General features: G+C 32.5%; 2 protein-coding genes across 3 annotated transcripts; one reads left to right on the forward strand and one right to left on the reverse strand.

Annotated features, from left to right (window-relative positions):
* Positions 1-3,664: 3,664 nt before the first annotated feature.
* On the reverse strand, positions 3,665-7,375 carry LOC100787968 (chromatin remodeling protein SHL). 2 transcript variants are annotated; one of them, XM_003527100.5, is made up of 5 exons: positions 7,180-7,375; positions 6,718-7,063; positions 6,301-6,369; positions 4,724-4,859; positions 3,665-4,025 (listed from the first exon to the last, which is right to left on the reverse strand). In XM_003527100.5, the coding sequence occupies exons 1-5, from the start codon at positions 7,250-7,252 to the stop codon at positions 3,999-4,001; spliced, it is 651 nt and encodes a 216-aa protein (XP_003527148.1). In that variant the 5' UTR covers positions 7,253-7,375; the 3' UTR covers positions 3,665-3,998. The 2 variants fall into 2 exon arrangements, with proteins under 2 accessions (XP_003527148.1, XP_040872149.1); XM_041016215.1 differs by lacking the exon at positions 3,665-4,025 and adding an exon at positions 4,605-4,673 and having other exon boundaries at positions 4,777-4,859; positions 7,180-7,368.
* Positions 7,376-9,857: 2,482 nt separating this feature from the next.
* On the forward strand, positions 9,858-13,858 carry LOC100816667 (BEL1-like homeodomain protein 7). Its single transcript, XM_006581050.4, has 5 exons — positions 9,858-10,307; positions 10,568-11,790; positions 12,375-12,751; positions 12,861-12,921; positions 13,103-13,858. Exons 2-5 carry the CDS (start codon positions 10,888-10,890, stop codon positions 13,430-13,432), a joined length of 1,671 nt encoding a protein of 556 aa, XP_006581113.1. The 5' UTR covers positions 9,858-10,307; positions 10,568-10,887; the 3' UTR covers positions 13,433-13,858.
* The last annotated feature ends 486 nt before the right edge of the window (positions 13,859-14,344 follow it).

Here is a 14,344-nt window from a genome sequence, read left to right on the forward strand (position 1 = left end):
CGTGGGGGAGGCCCCAAAATGTCGGTGTATCTGTCATGTGTGTATGTGGCACTCTGTTGCTCCGTTACACTACTTGGTGAGATTAATACGTGATTAGAAGTTTTACTAAGCTTTTTAATGCTTTATTTGATTTTTTTTATCATTACTTAATTTGATTTTTGAGTTATTAGATGAAGATTTCTTTTAAATTTTACTATTTCAAAACTTTATTTATAAGAGAACTAAATTCACTTCACATAGAAAAGAATAACGAGAGTTCAAATCTATTACTTAAACGAAAAAAATAAATAATACACAAAATAAGATATAAATTTATAAAAACTTAGAAAATGATAAGTCATAATAATTATTATAAATTTTTTCCACCAAAATAATTATATGACAATACAAAATATTGTAATTATTTGAAGAAATCATCATTCAATTGAAAAACATATGTCTATTTTTTTTATTAGGATAAATCATATGGCAATACAAAATATATTATTTTATTCATAGATATACATATACAGCAATACAAATAATCATTGGATGGTTTGGACCTTAATCAGCCCACTATAGAACCAAATCACTACATTCGTTTAATTATAAAAAAAATCACATTTTCGAATATTTGATGATACTATATATTTTTCTTTTTTTTTTAAATGTCACTGGATTTCTGTACCAATGCATCGGAATTCTCCGCCGTCGTGTATGCACACACACCACTACTATATCACAAGTATTGGAATAGTTATGTTTTTTTTTACCAAAGGAATAATTATGTTATTAAGTTATTTTTTGTTTTTTAGAGAGCTTTGCGCTCAATTTTAACTAAAGTACTCAACTAGTATTTTCTTCATATAACCAAATTCTCATTGTTACCTTTTAGATTTATCGTCATCTTTATATTTATGACTCTTTAGATATAATACACTATACAGTGCTTATGTTTTTTTTTTTTTAACTAAGTAGATATGAATAACCAATTTTTTTTCCACCAAAAAAAATACAGTGCTTATGTTGAAGGATTGGAGACTGGGCTACTTTACTTGAGTAACCGGGATAGTTGATGCATTCTAAAGTTGATTTGAATTTTGATGTAATCTTCAGAATTTAAGATCATCGATTCAATTCATTCATGTTTCCATACAAAGCTGACAGACAGTTCCCGCGTCTTTGGAGTAATAATGTTTGTTACCGATGGATCCCCGTCAAGCACAAGTTACAAAAACTAGCTTTTGCGTTTCTCAAATCTGATGTGAAAAAATTTGAGACTTGCATTAGATATCACATCCAAACACAGTTCACCAGCTGCCAATTATTCATGTAGACTTTTGTTTTTTACATAATTCATGTTTGTGTATTATTATTTGATGAATCATTCCTTTATTTATTTTATGAGAAACAAATAAATAATGCAAAAAATACTCCACTAATTTAAAACAATTTATTATTGACTCTTACTCTATTTCATGTGTAAATGATCATTAATCAATATTAAATTTTTTAACGTGTTTTATTCTCCTTCACATGTTACTTATTTTTACTTGCATATTGAAAAATTTAAAGTTAAATACGTTTAACGGTGAAATTCTTAAGTGATAAGCAACCGAAAAATAGATGCATCTTATTGACATGGGTAGTACTAAATAATTTCATTTCCAAATGTACAGTCTCATACTTGCGCAACTTCTGAATTCTTCTTGTTCTGGTGTGATTCGTCCAAGATATTATAATTATTCCTTGGATATGAAATAAATCCTGTAAAGAAAAGAATATTCACCTTACATGCATTCATAGTTTTCGACAAAAATAATTATCATTCTTGGTGGGATTAATTCATACAAATATTATCATAAAAAAAATCTCATATATTTATGATTATTCATATCTACTCAGTTGAATAAATTATTAATATTATCAAATGTGTATCAATTGTCACGTAATTAATATAATTTAACCAACAATTTTGAATTTGAATTCTAAGTATAGAATTACACTAAATTCTTAGAGTGAGAACATTTTTTTTTATAATACTTGTTTTACTACTATCGAGCTCAAATACAATTTTTTTTCTCACTAATGCTACTAGTGAACTAACAAAAAAATTTATTGATAAGTTTTCGCATCAATTATTTTGTACACTGCAACATTTGTATTTTTTATTTTTGTTTTAATAAGTAACATATTTCTCTTAAGTTATCATTTTATGATATTAATAGATAATTAAACATTCTTTTAATTATACGCAAATATAACTTCAAGTAAATTTTTATTTCCTTGCATGATGCATTTTTTATGATATTATTTGAAATGAATATAAAGATTTACTTACTATCTCATTCATTTATTCAGTAAAAAAAAAAAACTATCTCATTCATTTCCTTTTAACCTAGTTTTCTTTCTATCACTCTCTTTCCTTTTCTTCCTATCATTAGTTATAGTTTTTTTTTCTTTCTATCTCTCTCTTTTTTTTCTTTTTATACTTCTCTTTTTCATCACATCACTTGCCACATGTATTGCTTTTTTTTTTCCTCTCTTTTTCTTTTTCTTCCTATCTGTCTCTTATATTTTTTTTATCCCTCTTTTTCATCGTATCACTTGCCACATCTATTTTTTTTTCTTTTCTTCTTAACTCTCTTTTCTATTAATCCTAGCCCAACCTATTTTGGGTGTTCGTTATTCAGTGCTGTATTAATTGAGGCATGTTATTAATTTTTCCAAATATTATACCGTCATTTTAGTAAAACTAACTTATTTCACTTTAATTATTGTTTTATAATATTAATATCTGTCGCCTTCCAAAAAAATATTAATATCTGTTAATTGTCTTTTAAATTTTGATAAATTAATTTGAGTTATAACGTTCATATATTTTTTTATTATTTTCTATATGAATTTGCTAATATAAACTTGTTTTCTTTAAAGTACGCTAACAAATTATAATTAAATATTATCTTAAGATACACTCATCATGGTAAGACTCACTAAGGTACCCCAAATTACTTGCGAACTCTATCCTCATCTTTAACTTCTCTAATTCCAAAAGGTATGAAATAAAAGAACAAAACAAAAATACAGTTCTATAAATACTTCCAGTGTCATTTTCCAATTTAGAATTTTACCTTAATAATCTGCATAAGAAGATTTTTCATTAAAGGCTAACATAAAGTACCGAGATCAAACTTAAATTCTAACTGAAAAACAATAGAACTACATCTAATTTTTATTCGCAATAACATGATGTTTTTATTCTACCCCATCATAAAATATTCGAACAATATTTTTACTACATTCAATGTCGTTCTGTTCTATTTCACTCCGCGACATTCCACTCTAGTCCATTCACAAGCACCGTTAGTGGAGTGTATTGCGTCTTTGATTGGTTCAAACCATAGGCAGTACTCCAATATAGATTTGTTTTTCTATGGTCCAAAAAAATAACGTATTTTCCAATCTCCATCGTCATCACGCCAGATGATACAGAGGTGAGAAACTATCGGCATGCAATGTCTCTAGCAAGTTCTTTCAGAGGTCTTTGCCAACGAAAGGCTGAATTAAATTACAACCCAATATCGTATATTTTTTTATCCTCAATTCTTTTCACGCCAACAACACGGCGCCATTATCGGTGTATAGAAACTCTAGATCATTGCCTACCTCTATCAGTAAAAAGAAAGAATAAAGTGTCTACTGCTTATAAATAAGTCAAAATACTTTACAAAACGCCCGAGAACAAGGACCAGAGAGAAGTGACACAGAATCTACACTAAATAATTACATAAACACGTCCTCCACTTCCAAAGGAAACAGGATGAGTACTCAAACCAAATAGACATGACAAACATTTCCAAACTAGTCTCTTTCCATGAAAGTAGAAAGACTACAGCTTACTACTAGATAACTTTGTCTCTGTGTTTGTCTGGCCCCTACCCAGGATTAGAAAAGCAAGATCTTCAGTACATCCATTATAGATCTAACTCATTTTATGCTTTATATACTATCACACTATTTTACCTACGACGGCGTTTAGTATCCACCTGCAATACCAGGCAAAACATAGATGTTAATACATGAATCCTTCCTTTTTTTCAGCAGAAACTTTACATTAAAATTGCAGTCTCACGTAAATCCTTATAATGAGCAATAGCACTTCAACCATTGATGTTAATGCATATGAAGAAGAATCCAGACATATCTACATTATTCGGGTTGTCAAAACTGACAATTCTTATGTATAATATCACGACAGATTTTCATAAATATGTAGCACAAATAAAATGCTAGCCCTGTTTGTTAAGCATTCAAGCAATTCAAAATGAAGTTTCGAATTCTTGAATAGGCAGTATAACAATAAAGATACGAAATACTGAATGCATGACTGTCAATATCAGCCTGTGTTATCCATTAAAAGAAAATTTCATTTGCAATGGCTATTCATATTTGTAAACTGTCGAAATATAGATGCACATGATATCATGTTATATAAGAACAGAGATCCTCATCCTCAATAAGCAACTTCCCCACATACAAAATGAACCAATTGATAATGCATCTGACAAAGAATCACAGAATGTTGAAGATATAATCATTTGACAATGAAATGGGATTTAACAAACCAATAGATAATAGATGAAGATATCAACTTCTCCAAAGCCTCAGCGAGTCAATTCAAATGGTATTAAATTCTGAAAAGTGAAAACAAACTCATGTTATCAAACAACATTATTTGAAATACCTTTGTATCTGAGTGTCTAGAAGCAGAATGAGAGTTTTGCAACTTTTTTTGACCTTCAGCAGAGCAACTTTCACAAAAGAAGTGGTCAAGTCTTTTGGCTTCTTCCACAGTCATGTCTATACAAGCAGGATGGAACCTGAATAAATAAAATATTATGCTGAAGACTGCATTCACTCAAAGCCATCAATCCACAACATAATAGCACATGTTGCAAAACAAGTTATTTTAAACATACAAATCCTCCTTGAAAAAGGTACCAAAGCCAAAAATCTTGTATTTAACACGATTTATCAAACAAACTAATGGCTGAAATAGATCTTAAAAGTCCATTCTTAAAGATGGCTATCTACTAAACCTTACAAATTTAGTATGCCTCCCATAAAGAATAAGTTAAAAGTCTCAACATTCACAAAGCATATCTTCTGTTAGTTTTATCATAAGAATGACAAGGATATGCAAATTGCTATGAATAAAATTGATAACTAAGCTTCAAGGATTTTAATTCAGTTGTTCCATGAACTTATTAGTTGATCAAGATTTTAACAATTTGGGATAGCCATGAAAGTCAAGTTCATCACTCCATACAATCTATAAGGTTATTCCTTAATTAGTCACTGGAATTACTATTTGAATTGCCACTGGAATAATTATACAGGTGAATCACCTCCCAGAATAAGAGAGGGATTCCATCCCAAAAGCATTATTAATCCTCTAAATCTTCTCCTACATCTCAGATCTTCACTATCCATATATTTTCCATTTAAGCCATAGTTAACCATCTTGCATAGCAGTTATGCTATAGAGGGATTGGGATGGCTGCTATTAATACAAACTAAATAATTTATACTACACAAGATAATGAAGAAATTAAATAATTAACGAGACACATGATCAGTGGCAGACGACATGTTTCCGAAAATTAAGAAAGCTTGAATAACATGGCCACCTAAAAGTATTGCTTGCTTAGGTTCCATCTGGATCTGACTTATATGGCCGTGAACAATTATGAGTAGATATGATTAAAAGAAACTTGGTTCTCTAGAGTTACAATCCAAATGTCCATAACCCACACAAAACGAGTTGCACAACATTTAAATTCATGCAACAGTGCATGAATATAAGTATATGCATAAACAAGTACTGTATAAGAAAAACTGGAAAGAAAGGCAGAGGAGAAGTTAAATAACAACAGTCTAGACAGAAGCAAAATATGCAACTGCAAGGATGAAAAAACCAGAACAACAAATAACCAATACATAAAATAGTCAAACACACAGGCTGTTCTGTCATTGGAAAAAAGAACAGTCCAAGTTAAGTGAAGAATCATACACAAGGAAAAATGATGCCTGCATAGTTAGTACAAACTTAAAATACTTGTTTTCTTCCAATGAAACCAGATGAAAAGAGATAAAACATGAATAAAAAAACTGAAATTTCCATCAGGATGGTGCAGGATATCTACAGAACAGAACATACCAGAGTCCAGAAAATGGAACAGATACAGAAACATAAAACAAAACAACAGAGCAGACGTGGAATAAATTGAAGATAAATATCACCTTACATGTGAAACTTACCAGTCAGTGCAGCCCTCGCATTGCACCATTAGGTCATCAGGGTTGTAAGGCATCTCACATTTACAATACCTGCAATGAAAATTTTAAACAACTTACATCACACGAGTCAGAATCTACATAAGATCCCAAAGCTTCTCGATTCTAACAAAAAGCTGCTACTTACCATTTTCCAACTGAACAAACAGATAAAAATCCTAATAGGCACTATATATTTTAGAACAATCACAGTAACCTGAGCCATTAACAAAAACAAACTCTAAATTAAATTGCTAAATTATGGCTGCTGAATAAAATAAAGACAGAAATTCCATTCCAAAACGAAATCCTACCAAAAACAAGAACAATTTATTGCGAATTTAGCGCAGCAGAGCTTATAACAGAATATATATATATATATCGGAGTAGTGATGGACTCACACGGCAACTCTATCAGGATTGAAGGCGCCGGTGGAGGAATTGTACTCAAAACGACAGAAGAAATCGTCGTTTCCGACAGCATCGAGCTTCGTGTAGCTCTTGAAGCTGTGGACCGTACACTTGGCTTCGATTGTGTCGGCACTCTGAACATCGAAGTGATCGGAGAGGAAAACCTCCTTGGAGCCGTGAAACTGGCGTCGACCGCCGATTGATTCCTCCGGCCGGTAGTACCAGCGCACGTGAATCTTCACGTTTGCGCCGCGCGCGTCGGCTTCGATCCGCTCGATCCTCGCTACGTACGACGGTTTCGACGGATCGGAGGGCCGCATGAGGATGCAATCGCCAGCTGAGAGACAACAACAAAAGCGCGCGCGTTTCGATTAAGGACAAGCAAACAGAGAGAGCACAAAACAGAATTCAACTTTTTTTTTTTTTGCCGAGAAAGCGAGTGAGTGTGTTTACCTCTAATGGTTTTGCTTATGTGTTTGACTGAGTATGACTCTAGGGTTCGTCTTGGAGCCTTCGGTTTAGCCATGGAATTGAAGCACACGCGATGGAGAAGATTGAGGATGAAAAAAAATACAGAAAAAATATTAAGCCTTTTTTATTTTTTATTTGTAAAAACTGTGTAACACACTTTTTTGTTTGAGTGCATCGCTGAACAGGGAAAAATGGTGGGCCGACGTTGTTATCAACGTTCATTGACCTACAGGTACACCGTACAGGGAATGGACCAGAAACATTAGTACAATACTACAATATACTATTTTAATCTGTAATGGGACAATATGGTAATTAGTGTAAGCAGAAGAAATGGGATGGAGGAAATTCCACGTGGGATTCAGTTATAATCTTGTGTGTGCTTTACACATCACGGAACGGAAGCGTGGATCTTTCCGGTAAGCTGAGGCTATTCCGCTTTGGGCATAGGATGCGACCTGTTCTGCTTTTTCCATTCCAAGTGGCAATGGCCAACTTTTTGGCCTTGTTTGAAGGAAAATTGTCATCCTACAACTCATTTTTTGATACTTTCGTGGAAGGAAGAAAAAGATTGAGAGATAAAAAAAAATAAGGAAATAGAGAGAAATTAATAGAAGGGATAAATAAAAGAAAAGCAAGAGAAGAAACGAAAGGAGTTTTAAAAACTAGTAGCCAATTATATAGGATAAATATTTTTTATTTAATTAAAATTTATGTATAAATTATATTATAATTAAATCCTTTTAATTATATTTTCTACTTATAATAAATAATTTAAATTGTTCTATAAATTCATTTTAATTATTATTTATAAAAATATTGAATTTTAACTTAAAATAAGAAAATAATACGTTAGATGTACCTTTAAAGAAAAGAAGAAAGAACTCAATGAATATAACTTAATTGATGACACACAATATGTTTGTGGAAAAAAAATCTGAATTTGATTTCTCACATAATATATTCTTGGGGAATGACGATGAATTTTAAGTGTAACTAAATTTTAGACTAAATATTAATCTCATAGACAATGCCAAAGTTTATAAGAATACCTTAGGATTCCATTGACCGACCATACTATATAATTACTTTTTTTGTTTTTGTAGTTCTGGTTATCGTCATCATCATTATTACTATCACCGAGTCATTATTATCGTTCTCGTGATTTCCACTTCATCACATTTGTCCTTACTATTTATCGATTACCATAAACCATCGACATTATCATTAATATTGTCTCACTATCATTATTCCTACCACCATCTTTATCTCATCCTAGTGTCACCACTATTATTGTCACCCTATCCTAGGAATAACAACAAGACAGACACAAATATGATTAATAATTATATGTCTTGTTAGAAAAAAATTTATCCAATTATTCACCATGAAATCACTCAGAAATTACTTATGATTTTTTTATATATATTCACATGTATCGATGGATATTTCTTTATAAAAAAAAAGTATTGGTAAGATTAGTAGTAACACATGGTGATGGAAATGTGGCTTAAGGCATATTATGGCAAGGGATTATCCTTTCATATACTAAAGGGAAGGGGAAGGCAAGCATTTTCTCCTTGACGTACTTGCTAAGGTTAACAAACTCAGGTATTATGATTCCCATCTTTGCCCCATTAATAATCAGATGGTAAAAACATTTGTACTTATTACTTACGAATACTTGTATAAGATACATATTTCATATTGTGAATTTTATCTACAAATATATGTAGGTGTAAATTTTCTTACATCACTACTTACGAACATTACCAATAATTATTGCAATCAACAATGCCTACATCATTGACCATCTTTATCACCTCCAATTCACCCCTCCCCCTCCTACCACCACATCCCAACTCTATCAACCCTCACCACCATAGTCATCACCACATATGGATTAACATTTTTTTACTCAAGCCCAACATAATTTTTTCTTATGATTACCTATAATTAATCAGGGATGTTAAAACAAAATTTCCAAGCAACAATATTTATAAATATCACAAATTTGTTAGGTTTTATGGAAGACATTACAAAGGTTTTTATTTTTAATGTAAAGTTTATTTTTATAAATATCACACTATTATTAACCAATTAAAAATTAAAATAGGTATGATTTTTAAGTAATTTTTCATTTAAAATTAATAAACTTACCTGCCTAACATTTTATAATCGGATAAGAATGTAAATTTTGTTCACAGAGTATAAATTATTTTCTCTTTAAATTAATATTCCAGTTAACATTATTTTGTAATGCTTTTACAGATTACTTATTTGTGATTCACACCAAATTTATCAGCGAAAATGTTACTAGTATATTTTTATCATTGGTTCTTTTTAAATATATTTTTTTAATATCACTAGGAAAAAAACACTCTTTAAACGAGTGTTTCATTTTTATGTAGAGGTTTTTGTTCTTAATTTAATAGATTTTGCAAAAAAATATTAACTAATACTAATAAACAATATATTAAAAAAAACTCAAAAGATACTCTCATTAAAATGTTTTCAACGAGCCTTGACATAGTAAGATAAGATCTATAAATCCAGGTATTTTTGATTAACAAAGGAAGTGCAACTAATCTGTTTTTTTAGTTTCACAGTTTAATGTCCAAGTTTTTTAGTAGTTTGACGTCAAGGCAGTTCATTGTGACGCAAATTGAAGCTTCTCCCAACACCAATCCCAAAGACAGGGCACCATTATGTCTATGTAATATAATGTCAACCCACCTCCACACTGCTCTGCTCTCTCTCTCTCTGTGCTACTTCCCTTTCCCTCCTCACTCCTCACTCCTCACTCTTATCTCTTCTCTTTTCTTTTTCTCTTCATCTTTCTTCCCTTCTCCCCACCTTACAGTCATACACACAACACAACCCAACCCTTTAATATATCAATGAAGCTAGCTAGGCCCCACCTTTTGTCTTTCCTTTCTTTCTTTGTTCTCACTCACTCACTCTTTTTTGTTTCAGATTATGAGATGAACCACTGAACAGAAAACTGCTTCTCTCTCCTTGCTTTAATTTGTACTTCCTTTCAGGTTCCAGCCAAAGACTAGCATAGCATATCTTCTTGTTCTTGGGGTACTTATCCTCTGCAGCCCGGTGTAAGTCCTTGTTATGTGTCTCTTCTCGTTCATGGGATACTCTTTCTTTTACTCATGTTACTTTGTTTTCTGGAATTGAGATGAGAAACCAACTTTTGGTCCTCTCTGCGTCTTTCTCTCTTTGAAATCATCACTGTTAAGACAATTTTACATGAACGTATGTGGGCATGTTTAGTGGCTTTTATTTTAAACCTGCTTTGTTTTCCTTTTCATTTTATGCAAATGAGTTTTTATTTTTTTTTCTTTTCTTCTTTTTGAAGCTTAATTCTTATGTGTAATGCCTGGTACGCCCGAGATTGAAGATCTGCTATGGAAGCGTAATGTTGGTGACATGCTAATTGTTATGTTACTGGGAGGCATTCAACTTCTGTTTCAACTTTCATTATTGGACAATCTGAAATTTCAAACTTTGCCGCAACCACCAACTCTGTGACTTCTAGGAATCAGAAAAGTTCAGGCAGTATTTGTCTCATTTGCTTAACAAAATAGATTGTGTGTATAAGTTTGCTGCTTCTACTTATAGGTGGCCCTTAATCTATCTTAGGATTTTCAAACAGTGGGTTTCCACTGTCCTAGAGTTATGGCAACTTACTACACAAGTTCGAGTAATGAAAGGGATGCAGTGCCTATGTTGTGTCTTAGGGAACCTTTGCCTGATTCATATCCCGAGACACCAATTTTGCCGAGCAATATGTCATTGTATATGAACTCTGGATCATATTCAGAAGCATTGTCCGGCAATTCTCAGCCGCAAAACAATTGCTTTGTGATTCCATCACCATCAGTAGGTGCATCACATTCCACTCCTGAACAACAAGAAATCTTGGCCAATATTGGTGGGTTCCAAACCGGGGTTCATGATTTCAGTGCATGGAGGGAGGGTAGAAGTGAGATGCTAGTCAGACAAACTATGGATGGACAGAACTTACAAGGTCAGGGATTATCTCTCAGCCTTGGAACCCACATACCCTCAGGAATTCAAATGCCTTCTATCCATGATAGGAATCACAGGCCAAGTTTTGATTCATTTTTGGGTACTAATCCATCAAGTTCGGGCAACGAGGCTGCCTACCAAAAGGGTTCATCTAGAGATGAGGGTATGAGACATTCTGAAAATCTTCCACCTGGCTTACCTGAAGCTAATCAAGATTTGGACAAAGCGGATTTTTCAATTCATAGAATGTCTAGTGTTGGAAGAACAGTTCCTAGCTTCAAATACCTCAAGGCAGTGCAACTACTACTTGATGAAGTTGTTGACATCCGAAAAGCTATTAAAAGACCTGTTGTGAGAAGTTATAGCACACATGAGAACTCTAAGAAGAATTCTAATGAGGATGATGAGCAACTAGAAAATGACAGGCCTTCTGCAAATGGAGTGCCTAATTCTCAAGCTTCAACTAGTAAGACCTCTTGTGAGCTTTCACATGCTGAAAAACAAGATCTGCACCACAAGTTAACAAAGCTTTTGTCAATGTTGGACGAGGTAAGACCTATTTATGTAGATTCCCATACTTCTGTAACTCCGATTTCTTCAAACAGTTGACCCTAACAATACATATCTTTAAAAGAAAATGTAGATTTTCTCAGAGTTATGAGTCGCTGTAACCTTCCCTAATTTGAATATTATAACTCCATCTCTCCTGTGTTTATGTTCATGTGTGTCAGCATTTGGTAAATTATTGCATGCTAAACTGTGATAATGGAAATTGAATTTCTTCCCATTACAGCGCATAATTTATGTTTGTTCTATCCTGTATATTGATCATCATTTTAACAGTGGTTTAAGCACCATAAAGTATGAAAAAGGAATATGTTGAAGTGATACAAGTGCAAATATTGGATCTATTTTGTTGATAATATCTTTTATGACTGATATCTATTTGAAAAAAAAAAACTCTCCTGGTATGTGACACTGAAAATAAGATGATCTGGGTAGAACTAATTGTTATCGGGTGCCAATTTTATAGTTAAATCTATAAAGTTGATAGAGTCACCTAGACTAACATACATTCTGCTCTTCTTTATAGCAACAATATAGTTTTAATGGCTTCCTGTCAATTGCTGTAGGTTGACAATAGGTACAAACAATATTATCAGCAGATGCAGATTGTGGTGTCATCATTTGATGTGGTAGCAGGATGTGGAGCAGCTAAACCATACACAGCCCTTGCTCTTCAAACCATTTCATGCCATTTCCGGTGTTTGCGTGATGCAATCACTGGTCAAATCAGTGCAACACAAAAGAACCTTGGAGAGCAAAATGCTTCTGGAAGTAACAAAGGAGTTGGAATGACAAGACTAAAGTACATGGACCAACAAATCCGACAACAGAGAGTTCTTCAGCAGCTTGGCATGATGCAACATGCATGGAGACCACAAAGGGGGCTTCCAGAAAGCTCTGTTGTAATTCTTCGCGCTTGGCTTTTTGAGCATTTTCTTCATCCGTAAACCCTTACATATCAACCTTGGTTTTTTTTTCTTTCTTTTTTGTAATTTTTTGATCCATGATCATTGTGGTTATTTAATCTAATTGACATTTTCTATTTTTCACAGCTATCCAAAGGATTCTGATAAGATCATGCTAGCAAAACAGACAGGTTTGACCAGAAGTCAGGTAGAAAAACAACTAGAATATGATTTTAGCAACTTGATAGTGCTTTCTTGTGTTAATTATAAGATGACAAAAAGTATTTTTTTTTTTCATTTGTTGCTTGAAATTATTTTTTAGAGGAACTCTAGAGGGTGATATTTTTTATGTATTTGCAATGAACACTTTTTAAATTTGCTTGAATTAGGTCTCAAATTGGTTTATAAATGCGCGTGTGCGTCTATGGAAACCTATGATTGAAGAGATGTACAAGCAAGAGAATTGTGATGCTGACATGGACTCAAGTTCTTCATCTGAAAATGTGTCCAAGGTAACAAAAAGTGATGTCAAGACCTCCAATGATATGGGTGATGATTGGCAGCACTGTCAAAGTCCAATAGTAGCCGATACAAATCACATTGGTGGACAAGCTAAGGACCTTAGACATGATCAGGCTCTTGATACAGAAATTATGTCATCCACTGGATTAGCTAGTCTCATAAATGGAGTTCGTGGGGTTGAAACTGAACATAGGTAAGTAATGCAAAGGCGAAAATTGGATGATTATGGTTTCTTCTCTATTGACACAGTTGTTCAGTCTGATGGAGCTACTAATGAGAGGTTCGTGTCAGTTGGTCCAACATGCAAAATGTCAGAGTTTGAGAGGTTCAAGTCAGGAAGTGGAGTGTCTCTAACATTGGGTTTGCAGCATTGTGAAGGAGGTAATTTTTTGCCTGGTGAGACCCATCTCAGTTTGGTTTCCATGACAACAGAACTTGAGTGCATCGGTGCTGGAAACCAGCAACAAAGGTTCAATTCACCATTTCACCTCATATTAAACATCAAACTTGCACACTGGACACGAACTGCTAGTCCAACGAAATATTATATTTAAATGAGAGTGGATTTGGTAGGTATAAAACTTGTATGATTTTTTAATCTTTGCCGCCTTCGTTGAGTTAAACAAATTTCATACTTCCTTTGATTTTTTTTATTATTTTAAAGTTAAAATCTTTTAAGTTATCATTTTCTACTTTTTCTTTTATAAATTTGAATCAACTAAATTATTTTAAAAAGTTTTTCTATTCAAAATTCATCAATGAAAACTTCAAATTGTACTAAAAAAATCAGTTTTTTCCTCTTTAAACCCTTATCTCATTTTCTATAATATCTTTCAAATTCGATCAAATATTTATTAAACTTTTAAATTTTAAAGTTATTTCATATTTCAAATTCATCGTAAATCTTCAAATATTTAGATAGAAAACGAGAATGTGATATTTTTAAATAGAATTTTTTTTTCAGATGAATGGATTTTGCTTGATTTTTAAAAATAAAGGAATTAATTGACTAAAAAAACTTCAGAGGATCAAAATTGCACATAATATAAATTAAAGGAACTAAGGATAAAGTTAAAATAAAGGATAAATTTCATGGCAAGACAAAAATT

This window comes from Glycine max, chromosome 6 (assembly GCF_000004515.6).
Source record: "Glycine max cultivar Williams 82 chromosome 6, Glycine_max_v4.0, whole genome shotgun sequence".
Lineage (NCBI taxonomy): Eukaryota > Viridiplantae > Streptophyta > Magnoliopsida > Fabales > Fabaceae > Glycine > Glycine max.